The following is a 14,752-nucleotide window of genomic DNA, read 5'->3' on the forward strand; positions in this document are numbered from 1 at the left end:
GGTGTTCCAACAGGACAATGACCCCAAACACATGTCAAAAGTGGTAAAGGAATGGCTAAATCAGGCTAGAATTAAGGTTTTAGAATGGCCCTCCCAAAGTCCTGACTTAAATGTGTGGACAATGCTGAAGAAGCAAGTCCATGTCAGAAAACCAACACATTTAGCTGAACTGCACCCATTTTGTCAACAGGAGTGGTAAAAAAATTCAACAAGAAGCTTGCCAGAATAAGAGTAGAAAATATTGGAAACTCAAGACAGCCATGATATTATGTTCTTTACAAGTGTATGTAAACTTTATATATATATATATATATATATATATATATATATATATATATATATATATATATATATATATATATTTATACTCAATATATATAGTATTAATAATCTTTAAAAATAATAAATTAAAAAACATCAATAACAGAATGAAATTTTTTTTGTCTTGGATTAAAATAGTGAAATGATAGCAAAAAAAGAACAACACAGTAATGTAAAGCAGGGACTAAAATGTAACGTAAGCTTGATTAATGTCTTTCTAACAAGTGTTTTAAACATCATTAAACATTAATGGTGGATTTTGGAATTGTATATGCTCAAAAACTAGTGATGAAAAAAATCAAATGCATAAATAATCAATAAGTAACTTGTTAGTGGTGGTTCTATAAAACTGACTCAGGATCAGCTTTGGGAGGCAGCCTGATTTGGATTCAGGGTTTAGTTGACACAGTAAACAGGACACACCCTAAAGTTTTTTTTCACTTTCAATAGCAGAGCAAACGCTATGAGAAGAGACACACACACACACTGCCATCATGTAAAGACGCTGCCATGTGCATTACGAGGTATAAGTGAGGCCACTGAAACCTTTTTAATGTCGCTGAGTGTGAGTTTGGATGGACTCAATCAATGCAGGCCAAAGCGGCTGCTCTTGCTCATGTGGTTTCTCTGCTTCCATTAGTCTTGATGGAGGCCGGAACTGGAGATACTATAGTGTACACTAATCTAGTTGGAAGGAATTACTGCTACCAGCAAGTAAGCGCATCATGATCTGCCCATGTGCAGCACATGCTTGCTTTGCAGCTCTTGGACGTTCCATATTTAGCAGTATAAAAGTTAAAGATGACAACTGTTGGCATCACTTCACAAAGCTGATTAAAATAACATCTCATGCCCATGCACGTGGACCCCGACTTAAACAAGTTGAAAAACTTATTTGGGTGTTACCATTTAGTGGTCAATTGTACAGAATATGTACTGAACTGTGCAATCTACTAATAAAAGTTTCAATCAATCAATCAATCAATCGGTGAACTAAAGATAAAACAGCAACATACCACTGCATACTTCACTTTTTTATTTCATGAGACAACAACTTTACATAAACACTTTTGTTTTGTCACAACACAACTCATCCGTTCACATTTTACACACAATAGCAACACATAATATCACATAATATATCACACTATGGAGGTAAGAGGGAATGGAAGATGCCCCTCATTCCTCTTGTCCCTTTAGTCATGTGCACGTTCCCATGAGACTTCCTGTCTTTGCAGCACCTGACTTGTTTTATTGCAACATGATGATAGAGGAATAAATAAGAGCTGACTGGTCCATATTACAGTAGACAGTAAACCAACAATGTCAAATGTGTGCATGTGATATGGAATGTCAACAGGGGAGAGTAAACACAAAAGCAATTCACATGACATTCAGAAATAGGACCATTTAATCTGCACTTTACTACACTATCACACTTGGGGGTGGGGTTTAAGAGGTGAGGAAGAACTCATTCCTCCAGGGTCCGGAAAGCATTCTGCATGTCCTCCAGCAGCTGGGAGTACTCTGCTTTTATCTTAGCTTCACCATCCTTAACGGGGTCCTGACAGACACAAAACACCATCATGATACAATGTTTGCCAACACTTTATAAAATTTTTGGTAACCCATGCGAAAAATGTTTGCTACCACATGCTAAAGTGTTTGCTAAGCCATTTTAAAATGTTTGCTAACACTAGGGATGTTTACCGAGTACTGGTATTTTGTGGTACCGGTTCCTAATTAGGTCGGTCCACGAGGACCGTGAAGATTCTGGACTAACGATACTGCTTTTTTTATCACCAGGAAAGATGAGGTCACCTACCTAGGTTCCATTCTAGAGGCTAACCTTTCCTGTGATAAAATGGCAACCAAGGTAATCAGAAAGGTTAACCAACAAACGAGATTTCTCTACAGAATCTCCTCTCTGGTCAACAAAAGCACTTCGAGGATTCTGGCGGGAACTCTCGTTCAACCCTTTTTCGATTACGCATGCACCTCCTGGTACCCTAGCACCTCCAAAACCCTCAAATCTAAACTCCAAACATCTCAGAACAAGCTAGTCAGGTTACTTCTAGACCTCCACCCCAGATCCCACCTCACTCCCACCCACTTCTCTAAAGTGGGCTGGCTCAAGGTGGAGGACAGAGTTAAACAACTTGCACTGAGCCTAGTCTATAAAATCCACTACACCTCCCTGATACTGAAGTACATGTCAAACTACTTCCTTAACGTAAATGACCGCCATAACCACAACACCAGGGGGAGCTCCACTAACCACGTTAAACCCAGATTCCGAACTAACAAAGGTCTTAACTCATTCTCTTTCTATGCCACATCAATGTGGAATGCGCTCCCAACAGGTATAAAAGAAAGGGCATCTCTATCCTCCTTCAAAACCGCACTAAAAGTTTACCTCCAGGCAGCTACAACCCTAAACTAACACCCTCCCCGGATTGCTAATCATCAAATGTAAACAATCAAATGCAGGTACTTTTTCTTATGCCTTCTGATCTCTCTCTCTCTCTCTCTCTTTATGTCCACTACTTGCTGTCCATATCCTACCCCCCACCCCCTCCACACCCCTGATTGTAAATAATGTAAGTAATTCAATGTGATTATCTTGTGTGATGACTATATTATGATGATAGTATATATGATAGTATATATCTGTATCATGAATCAATTTAAGTGGACCCCGACTTAAACAAGTTGAAAAACTTATTCGGGTGTTACCATTTAGTGGTCAATTGTACGGAATATGTACTTCACTGTGCAACCTACTAATAAAAGTCTCAATCAATCAATGCTATCGGTATTTTTTGTTCCAGCTGACCGACGCAATTATGACACGCAGTCACATTCAGTTCAGCTGCCGCCGCTACACATAAACTTTCAGTTTTAAATAATGACAAGTAAGGAAGCAACACCACACAAAAGTTTGTACCAAAACAATATTTCCCCTTCAAAAGTTCCTCAAAGTCACGCATGCTGTGTCAGTTTGAAGTGAACGCACTTTATTCACGACCACATTTTATCCACGGTCCTCCTAGCGATCCATTAATCCATAGGCCAATATTAATCTACTCAAAAAAGCAAAACATTTAGATAATAATAACAATCAATAAAGTTGCTTTTGCTGAAATGTGTTTCAATTAGTTTTGTCTTTTGACTACAAACAGGACGATCCAGCATTACACTTGCAACACTCAATATGGCTTCCGATCCGTCACTCAAATACGTCTGTGTGCAACATAAACACAAATAACAATTCCTATTTTTACAAAATGTACACAAACATAATTGATTGTATTGATTTATATCAGTGGTGTCCAAACTTTGGCCCGCGAGCGAAATGCGCCCGCCGGCATCTTCAATTTAGCCCACGATATGACGGCACGATGTGTTCTAATTACATTTTAAGTACCCAAGGGTTTGACAGGTGGCAAATTGTCACCATTTTGAGGACTGTGTGAAAAACTTAGGTCAATGACCACAATGTCTACTTTCTTAACATTAGAAGCACATAATTTACTTGTATGACCCAATGCAAACAACCTTTCCTAGTCATGGTGCAGACTACACATTCAAGCCGGCTTAGCAGTTAGCATGGCATCTCCTCTCTTCCTGCATGTGTTTTGCCCCGTGTGTGTCTGCGTTCTTTGCACATTTTAGAATCGCCTGTATTACTTTATTTCACATATATGTAATGAAAAAATAATGTCCAAGTCGGTGGGGGTTGGTCTCCGCCAGGGCTGCGCTCTGTCACCTATCCTGTTTGTGATTTTCATGGACAGGATTTCTAGGCGGAGTCGTGGCCATGGCGGAGAGGGTATACGTCTCGGGGGGCTAAAGGTTGCATCACTGCTGTTTGCAGATGATGTGATCCTGATGGCACCTTCGGTTCGTGACCTTCAGCTCTCACTGGATCGGTTCGCAGCCGAGTGTTCAGCGGCTGGAATGAGGATCAGCATCTCCAAATCTGAGGCCATGGCTCTCAGCAGGAAACCGATGGTTTGTACAGTCCGGGTAGGGTACAAGACTCTGTCCCAGGTGGAGGAGTTTAAGTATCTCGGGGTCTTGTTCATGAGTGAGGGAAAGATGGAGAAGGAAATCAGCCGGAGAATCGGAGCAGCTGGGGCAGTATTGCAGTCTCTCTGCCGCACTGTTGTGACGAAACGAGAGCTGAGCCAGAAGGCAAAGCTCTCGGTCTACCGAGCTATCTACATTCCTACTCTCACCTATGGTCATGAAGTGTGGGTAATGACCGAAAGAATAAGATCGCGGATACAAGCGGCCGAAATGAGTTTCCTCAGAAGGGTGGCTGGCATCTCCCTTAGAGATAGGGTGAGAAGTGCAGTCACCCGAGAGAGACTCGGAGTAGAGCCGCTGCTCCTTCGCTTGGAAAGGAGCCAGCTTAGGTGGTTCGGGCATCTCGTGCGGATGCCTCACGAGCGTCTCCCTAGGGAGGTCCTTGTTGCACGTCCCACTGGGAGGAGGCCCCGCGGCAGGCCAAGGACCAGATGGGGGGGATTACATCTCCTCTCTGGCCTGGGAACGCTTCGGGATTCCCCAGGAGGAAGTCGCAAATGTTGCTCTGGAGAGGGAAGTCTGGGGGTCTCTGCTGGAGCTGTTGTCCCCCCGACCCGATTCCGGATAAGCGGTTGAAGATGGATGGATGGATGGATGTCCAAGTCATGATGCATCTAAGATTAAATCATTTCCATCACCCCCCGTATGTTACAAAGTACATTTTCGTATTTAAAACGTATCAGTTTTTGAAATGACATGATTGTGTTCTTGTAAAATTCTGAATTTTTTTTGAGTGAAGTTGTAATATCACAATTATAAACATATTTTTATATTCCCTCTTTAAGTTCCAAGATTATTTTTGTTGAGTTAATAAATTAATACTTTTTCCTTCTACAATTACAACTAGATTTTTGAGAACAATGTCTAGTTGTAGATTTTTGAGAACAATGTCACGAATGTACATTTTTCATATTCATTCGTTAAACTTAATTTCTTATGAAATCATGATTGCTTTCTCATAAAATTCACACAGAATTTTTTTTGGATGATAACATTTCCAATATTAGAAACACATTTTTGATTGTCCCTCTAAAAATTCCAACATGTAAGTTTTTTTTCTTGTACAATTACAACTTGATTCCTGAGAATAATACAAGCTTATTGTTTAAAAAAAGTTTTTTGCAAAACTTATTTGGGGTATTTTTTTAAAGATGTATTTTAGTTTCAGTTTGGCCTTTAGACTCTTTCATTAAAAAAAACACAGAAAATAAAATGTAATCCATTAGGTATTTGTTATGTTACTGAGGCAATGAGGGAAGAGAAGCAACAATACATACCTTAAACTTCATGGAGCTGACCTTATACAAGATCTCCCCCATGTGCTCCCTGATCATGGCCCAGGTGATCTTGTTATCACTTTGTGCAGTCGACTCTACGGCGTGTCGGGCCATGTCGTAAAATGCGATCATGTTGGAGAGGATGCCCACAGTTTTGTAGAAGGGACAAAACCTGTTGGTGGAGGTGGGACAGCGTCAGATGAGGACGTTTTTCATCAAGCTGTTTAGGTTTTGTGGTCACCTGTCGTAAGGTGTGTAACCATTCTGTTGCAGGAAGTCATCTTTGATGAGCTTCGCCACTTCCAGCGTGATCTTGTCGGTCTCCGCCAGAGAAGCCTGACAACAAAATGTAACCATGACGACGATGTTCTCCTAGCGTCTTACCTTTACCTCTCAGTTCCTCACCTTCCCTACGAGCTGCACGATCTCAGCCAGGTCCTCCTCTTCCTGGAGGATCTCTTTGGCTTTTGTACGAAGGGGCACAAACTCAGGGAAGTGTTTGTCGTAGTATTCGTCCAGGGCTCGGGTGTACTTGCTGTAGCTTATCAGCCAGTTTACGGACGGGAAATGTTTTCTCTGAGCCAACTTCTTGTCCAAGCCCCAGAACACCTTTGAGGAAAAGGAAATGGCTCACACACGAGCACAAAGCAAAAGTGGAACGTTAAGTAATGATTACTTACCTGAACGATGCCCAGAGTGGCGGAGGTGACAGGGTCTGAGAAGTCTCCACCAGGGGGCGACACACTAGTAAAGTTAGCATATAAATATGACTAATACACAACATACATAACTTTTAATAAACTTGTAATTTAAAAACTTACGCTCCAACGATACTGACGCTGCCTTCTCTCTCAGGGTTCCCCAAGCATTTTACGCGTCCCGCTCGTTCATAGAAAGAGGCAAGCCTGGCGCCCAGGTAGGCTGGGTAGCCGCTGTCTGCACACAACAAAATGAACGACAGGGTTCACAAATTCAGATCTTTTTTGCCGTATAAATAGGTTGCACGTGACATGAACTCACCAGCAGGCATTTCAGCCAATCTTCCAGAGATTTCTCTCAGAGCTTCAGCCCATCGCGACGTAGAGTCGGCCATCATGCTGACGTGGTAACCCATGTCTCTGAAGTACTCAGACAGAGTGATCCCTGCAGACGCCAACATTTCATCAAGATCTTACTAGAATACCAGACAGTGGTAGTATCCAGCTTTACAGATGTCATGTGTGTGAGTACCAAGCAACTGTTTGAGCTAAAAGGCGTACATACATTACTTTGCCGTTTCAGTCATCTGTAAACTTCAGCTTTACATATACTGTGTATGCCAAGTATCAGCCCTCTATAGCAGTAAGGCATTTATTACTTTCTCCTTCAACTTCAATGTACACATCAGCTTTACTGATGCCATGTCTGCTGAATACTATGGCTATTTATTAGAGGTAAGGTTTTTACTAATTTCTCATTTAACTTCACTGTAAACCTCCACTTTACAGATGCCATGTCTGCTGGGTATCAAGCCTATCCACTGTCAACTTCAACCTTACAAATGCTTTGTACGCTGGGTACCAAGGCTTTTTATTAGAGGTAATGTTTTTAAAACTTTCTCTTAATTCCACTGTAAAGGTCAGCTTTACAGATACCATGCCTGCTGGGTACCAGGGCTCTTGATTAGAGATAAAGTTTTTACTACTTTCTCTTTTAATTCCACTGTAAACTTCAGCTTTACAAATACCATGTCTGCTGGGTACCAGGGCTCTTTATTAGAGGTAAAGTTTTTACTAATTCCACTGTAAACTGCAGCTTTACAAATACCAATTCTGCTGAATACCAGGGCTCTTTATTAGAGGTAAGGTTTTCACTATGTTCTCAATCAACTAAACTGTAAATTTCAGCTTTACAGATGCCTTGTATTCTGAGTATGAAGCTTATCCACTGTAAACTTCAGCTTAACAAATGCTTTGTATGCTGCGTACCAGGGATCCTTATTAGAGGTAAGGTTTTTACTACTTTCTACTTTACTACTTTCTACTACTTTTTATCCAGTGCTTTCATGCTCTTATTTCTATTTTTATCCATGTTTCTGTTTTATCTAGTGCTTATCTAGTGTGTGTCATGATTCATTTTTATTTTTATTTTTTATTATATATTCTTACTTTCTATTTTTATTTGTAATACTTTGTAGCACTTTGAGATTTTAACAAATGTTAAGTGCGTAACAAATGCAATTCATTATTATTATTATTTCTTTCTCCTTTAACTCCACTGTAAACTTCAGGTTTACAGATGTCATGTCTGTTGAGTAACAGGGTTCTTTCTTAGTGGTAAGGTTTTCACTACTTTTTCTTTTAACTACACTGTAAATTCAACTTTCCAGATGCCATGTATGCGGGGTATCAAGCATGTCTGCTGTAAACTTAATCTTAACAAATACTTTCTAGGCTGGGTACCAGGGCTATTTACTTGGGGTAAAGTTTTTACCACGTTCTCTTTAAACCGAACTGTAAACTTCCACTTTACAGATGTCATGTATTTTGTGTACCAGGACTCTTTAATAGATGTAAGGATTTTTACTTTCCCTTTTAACTTCAGCTGCCAGATAAAACACCTCCATCAAGGGTGAGGCATTTATTAGTATTATTAGATTTGTTAGAAATATTTGGAATGTGACTGAACTATGCACTTTTTAATGCTTAGTACCTGTATAGATAGAAGCCTCTCTGGCAGCCACAGGCATGTTGGATGTGTTAGCAACAAGTGCCGTTCTCTTCATGATGCTCTCCACTTTGCCATCAACTTCCATCGTGAGCTGTAGGGAAGGAGCAGTGCGGTCGTTTACAATCAACAGTTTTAATCACGACCTTTATTTGTCCAAGTGTTGTTGTTGGACTAACCTCTGGGAAATCTCGCAGCACCTCTGACATTTCATTCCCACGCTCTCCACATCCAACATAGACAATGACATCACTGTTGGAGTACTTGGACAATGACTGGGAGATAACGGTCTTTCCACATCCAAAGGCGCCGGGGATGGCTGTGGTGCCACCTTGCACGCAGCTGCAAAAGCAAAGACAGCTGTTTTTTTTCAAAGCACACATCACAAAGGCAAGTCTTTCTTAATAAAAACATCCTCACGGGAAAAGAGCGTCCAGGACTCTCTGACCAGTGAGCAGGGGATGATTGGCAGGCAGCTTCTCAGTCACTGGGCGGATTTGCCGCACCGGCCACACCTGCACCATAGTGAACTTCTCCTTGATGCCTTCAAAGTCCAGCTCTAGAACCACATCCTGAATGCAACAATGGCAGACACTCACAGTCGCTTCTTATTCATTCTTATGCATTTTAATGTACACTTACAGAGACGTCATAGTTTCCGGAAGGAGCTACGTAGGTGACGGTGCCTCTGCTGCGAGGTGGAAGCATCAGTTTGTGCTTAATGAGGGAGTTTTCAAACACCATGCCGTAGATGTCGCCACCTGTAACGTGACTGCCAACCTTCAAAGGGGGAAAACAAATATTTGTATTTAAGCAGCTGGAGGGCAGATAGAGTGGATATCAAAGAAGCTGCCAGTAAAATGTCAGCTTTTTATTAACTAAAAAAACATGGTGTTATTAATTGGTAAAAAAATTATAAATAATAATTTCTCAGTGAAATATACATAATACTATAGTTGCATTCAGAATCGGTCAACCTTCCCATTACAAACTACATTTATTTCACGAATGCACAAAAAGATTGCCAATTTAAAAAATAATACTGTTTGAAATGTTATGTGTTGAACTATTTAAATAGTTTTATTGGTCTGGCGTAAACTATTGCAAGTTTATGGACTTTGCAAATACAATAGAATATAAATAGAATTCATTATGAGGGTTGAATATTTTGGCGTGCAAGTGTAAATTATTTCAGTGTCAAATTCCTGCCATCATTAGGCCTTCATTGTACAGGAGATTGATTTAACAACATTCTAACATTCAAATCAGAGGAAATTAATGTAAAGCACTGTATAATAAAACTTAAATACAATAAAACTGCTCCGTCTTTAAGGGGGGACTGCCCTTTTTTGGAATTTTTCCTATCGTTCACAATCTTTATGAAAAAGAGATGACGACAAATGTATTTTTTTTCATGCATTCTAACTCATAATAAACGTAAATAATAAAAACAATCATCCAAAAAAGTGGAAACAATACATTTACATTTTGTGACTTTAATATTAACCAAGTATTAGTGATATTTTTATAGTAAGCACTAACACAGACAAACTATTTATGGCAGCACCGTGATCACGAGCGCTTGTGTGCTAATGTTGACATGATCGACTGATCAGCTGCCTCTTTGGTTCCTTGCCCGTCAAACTTTATTGTAGATCATAAAAATAGTAAAGGGACAAGGATATATTCAGACAAGTTGGTACACTTTGACAGACAATTTAGACCCCGGAATGGCAAGAACAACACGGAAAGACGCTTAGTTCCGCCCCACTTTTCTTTGCGAAGATGGGAATATATGAACATCTTAGCAGTCAGCAACCTAATGACAGTAGACATTGTACAGTAAGTGATGTTTTATTAGGTCTGCTGTCTTTCATGAAGTCTGCAGTGAGTAGTAATCAGTGAAAAAAAGCTAAGATTGTGATGCGTTGTTTAATTAATGCGCCTCGTATGATTAAAATGAGCAAAATACGTAAATACTAAATGTTATTGTAAATGTGTCCGTTAAAACATTACATATATACTTACATCATGTATACAAAACCTTAAAGGAGGTGTTTGAATGTTTTAGGGGCTTTTTAGGCCTAATAGAGCGGCTCCCATAGGCTGTATTGTAAGCGGACTATTGATCGCATTTAAAAAATGAAAAATAAATACATCCGTCATCATATCTTTCATTATGATTGTAAAGGATAGACGATATTCTAAAAAAAAAACGCACCCCCTATAAAGACAGACAATGAATGGAAATGGTACTGTATGGTTTTACAATGCAATACTGGCACCTAGTGGCTTTTATAGATAGTACTGGAATTTAGTTCTAGTCTAGTTGTAGTCAACGAAATTAAACATTTTAGTCAGCTAAATGTACAGGACATGTAGTCAACTAAAATATAAAGTATAAAAGATAAAGCCTCTTTATTTGAAAGCACATTTATTTTAGATTACCGGCAAAGCATTTAACATAAAAGTAGCATGATCCTAAGATCAGGAATGATGTACTTAGTCATTCTTTGCTCCACAGGTCAATGCATATAAATATCTTTCAAGTGCTTTTCTATTTTTTATGTTACTTCTCTGGCAAAGCAGGTATGTAAAAAATGTGTGTTGTGAAATGGAGTTACAATGCATGTGTTCATCATAACTTGCAACAACTACACATATGTGGTGGGGCAAATTTTCTCCATCCACCCATCCATTTTCTACTGATTTTCCATATCGGACTCGCAGCGGGCTGGAGCCTTTCATTTGCCATTAAATGTCAGTCTCAAATAAATAGGAAAAACTGCATCCACTTCCTATTTTTGATGCACATGTGACGCAGGCGTGTTGGACTACATTAAAAGTTGTCATGCCTTTAGATTTACCATTAAATAAATGGTTCCTTGAGGCAGAGAAAGTTACTTGACCATTTTTTGTAAATAAGTTGGTAATACGGTAGAATTAGCTTTTACTTAGAGTTGTGTAGAGGTAACGATGACTCACCTGCTGATGGCATTCTAGCTTCAAAATGACACGTGTCCTCTTCACTTTCTCCCACATTACGATGTGGAACACGTTAAAATCCATACATTTTTGTTTTGGTGGTGAGACATCAAACTTCTTATCTCACAAGGAAAAGCCTTTGATTGGCTCTCTTTCATAACTAACTCCCGCCCCCTCTTTCATATGTACGTTGTTAAAGAGCTGTAATTTCATATATTACGAACTGTCCCACTCATCTACAAGACAAAATAAAGTATGGTTGGATTTCGTTTGCCAATATTTTCATCTCGTTTTTATTTGTTGACTAAAGTGTCAGTTAATCTTGTTTTTGTCTTAGTTAACATGCATTTGTTTTGATTAGTTTTCATCTTATTTTAGTCAGGGGAAAATAGGTTGTTGACGATATCTAAGACACAAATATTAGTCTATGTAATTAACACTAATATAGCCACACTTTTCTTACCCGCAGACTCTGGTTAGGATCAAACTCCCATTTGATGTCTCTGTTTAGGGCTCCGATGTTCACTCCTCTCGGGATGTAGATGCTTTGTGTGATGTCATTGATGTCTTTCAGTGGACGCTGGATGCCGTCAAAGATGGAGCCCATGACTCCTGGTCCCAACTCTACAGAGAGGGGTTTACCTGTGCGAAGAACAGGATCACCCACAGACACGCCAGCTGTTGCGCTATAAGTCAGGGAAACCAACTCAAAATCATCTATTTTCTATGCCTCTTGTCCTAAATGGGGTGACGGACAACCATTAACACCTCCACACACAGCGGGATAATCCAACAGAGATTCAAACCCGGATCTCCTGATTGTGAGGCAGGATACAAGTCTCCTCATAGACCTGGATAGTGGCCATGTCTCCTTCCAAGCGGATGATCTCTCCCACCAGCTCACTGTGGCCTACGCGGACCAGCTCATACATGGCGGCTCCAGCCATCGCTGTAGCAGTCACCACTGTGGATAGGAGATCATATTAGGCCTCAAAACTCGCTGGTGATCAATACACTGCTACTGGAAATAAGGATCTGCTGTGTGCAGTGAACTGCAGTTTTACCCGCTCAATTTTGTGCGGAAGCATCTAAACCAGGGGTGGGCAATTAATTTTTACCGGGGGCCGCATGAGCAACCTGAGCACTGCTGGGGGGCCACACTGACAATATTTCAATTAAATTTTGCTCAAATTATTTTTGATATACCGTAAGATAGATAATAATAATAATAATATTTTCATTTAACCTAACTTATCTTTATACAAAAGCAGATGGCTTTTGATGGTTTTATTTTTAACACTTTCTTACACAACACTTCCTGATGTATATTACAATACAAAAATTTCAATTTCTGTCACTTTATCCTGCATCCTCTTTGTTGTAAAACCTTTATTTAACCAGATAAGAAAACGTTGTGAACGTAGCACGCCTGTAAGGTGATTGGCGAAGAAGGAGGAAGCGTTGCTGTTGCGGAAATGAGGAGTGAGGATTGGTTTTCCTTTTGGAAAGAACGAGATAAGTTGAGCTGTGTTAGTATAGCATGCTCAATAAAAGTTTAAAAAGTGCATCAGACTTGGTGTGCACTTCTTCTGGACGCTACAATTGATGTCAGAAGTGGGATTAAATGCCTCCCAGTTCGCCTTGCCATCAAACCTGGGAGTCTTCATTGAGGGCGGAATTCCCCCCGTGGCAAGCAGCGTGGCTGCACCTGTAAACACTCTCTCTCTCTCTCTCTTTGCGGGGAGCTCCTCACTTGGCACGTACCTCCCGATGACGTAGCACACAAACAGTGCAGTATTCGCAAAGTTTTACTTCTGCCACCAATTGTAGTGTCCAGAAGAAGTGCACATCAAGTCTGACGCTCTTTTTAAACTTTTATTGAGCAAGCTATACTAACACAGCTCAACATATCTCGTTCCTTCCACACGCACGTCTCCTCACTCCTCATTTACGCAACTCAAGAAGACAACATCTACTTCAGCAGGTCGTTACACTATATTCTTTAAACACAGCAACGTGTGTACCACAAATAAGCACACAGCTTTACCTTTACTTGTCTTGTTGAAAACACGCCATTCGTCATCAACTTTTCTCTTTTTAGTCGCTGTGCGCCTTCCCTCACAGGACATACGCACAATAACACTTTTCAAAATAAAAGCAGCACAGTTGTATTGCACGCACGACAAAGATGTTTTTTTAAATTTATTTTGTAATTTGAGATTGCCGCTGCGCGCACGAGCATACGTCCACACGGAAGTAATACAAATAACGCTTTTCAAAACAAAAGCAGCACCGTTGTATTGCACACTCGAAATAGATGCTTTTTAAAATTTATTTTGTAATTTATAATTGGCCTCACGCGGGCCGGACAGGGACGTACAAAGGGCCGGATGCGGCCCGCGGGCCGCACAATGCCCAGGTCTGATCTAAACCATGTGTATGTAATGCATGTATTAAAGATAAAGCTTTAGACACCCGGATGCTCGCTGATGCATATTATTTCCCCTTAAAGATCAGTAAACCATACCTGGTCCAGAAACTCCATGGACATATCCAAACTGGCTTTCTCGCTCCGCATCCCGGATCTTTGGGAGTTTCGAGGTGTCCATCTTGACAGCTGTTCTTCTGAAAGAACCAGTGAGACATGCATGAGGCGCCGACGGGCAATTTAACCAAGCTGATCAACATCATCTCAAATGACAACAACAAGCCAGTGGACATGATGATCCGGCCGATGCTGCAGTATGTGAATGACCGAGCCTGACAGCACAGAGTCACGAGGTTGCACAAATGAGGCCGCTAAACCTTTGATAACATACTGCATATTATAACTGTTTCATTTGTGTCACATTAGCTTTCTCGGTTCGACCATTTATAGCTGCAAAGCTGAGGAGTGCGTGTTCATACACGTACAAGTCAGCTGACTAGCTAAGCTAGCAACGACATGCTAACGTCATCAATGCAACAAACCTAATAAATCGACATTACGTTCGGAATACTTGGCGCTCCAGTAGTACGGATAAGAAACATAAATCGGTTCAAATGAAACAATAGTGCCGCGACATATGTCCTACCTCGCAAAGATGTACAGTTATCCAGATTCGTTACTCGCGTCTTTGAAGAGAGAAGCTGAGCTGTGCTAATCACCTGACAGGCACGGGACAGTCACGGGAAGCAAGCAAACATCGTCATTCCGGCTCAAATGGACGCCCCGGCGCCGCCTGTGAGTCACTAGTTTGGAGCCAACATGGCGGCTAAAGCACCCCAGTTTCTGAGTCAGGAGTTTGACGGTTTATTACGCTACTGACACCTGCTGGACATCATTGATAGTGTCATCCAACCACCGAAATGACTTGGCGCTTGTGTTTATT

At 40.6% G+C, this 14,752-nt stretch overlaps 1 protein-coding gene across 1 annotated transcript; it reads right to left on the reverse strand.

The window, feature by feature from the left end:
• Positions 1-1,342: 1,342 nt before the first annotated feature.
• LOC133650432 (V-type proton ATPase catalytic subunit A) lies at positions 1,343-14,613 on the reverse strand. Its single transcript, XM_062047658.1, has 15 exons — positions 14,456-14,613; positions 13,909-14,006; positions 12,217-12,345; positions 11,845-12,059; positions 9,039-9,176; positions 8,817-8,968; positions 8,576-8,738; positions 8,382-8,490; positions 6,711-6,833; positions 6,512-6,626; positions 6,371-6,434; positions 6,096-6,299; positions 5,932-6,026; positions 5,691-5,862; positions 1,343-1,885 (listed from the first exon to the last, which is right to left on the reverse strand). The coding sequence occupies exons 2-15, from the start codon at positions 13,988-13,990 to the stop codon at positions 1,793-1,795; spliced, it is 1,854 nt and encodes a 617-aa protein (XP_061903642.1). The 5' UTR covers positions 13,991-14,006; positions 14,456-14,613; the 3' UTR covers positions 1,343-1,792.
• Positions 14,614-14,752: the final 139 nt, after the last annotated feature.

This window comes from Entelurus aequoreus, linkage group LG05, assembly GCF_033978785.1.
Source record: "Entelurus aequoreus isolate RoL-2023_Sb linkage group LG05, RoL_Eaeq_v1.1, whole genome shotgun sequence".
In the NCBI taxonomy this organism is placed as follows: Eukaryota; Metazoa; Chordata; class Actinopteri; order Syngnathiformes; family Syngnathidae; genus Entelurus; species Entelurus aequoreus.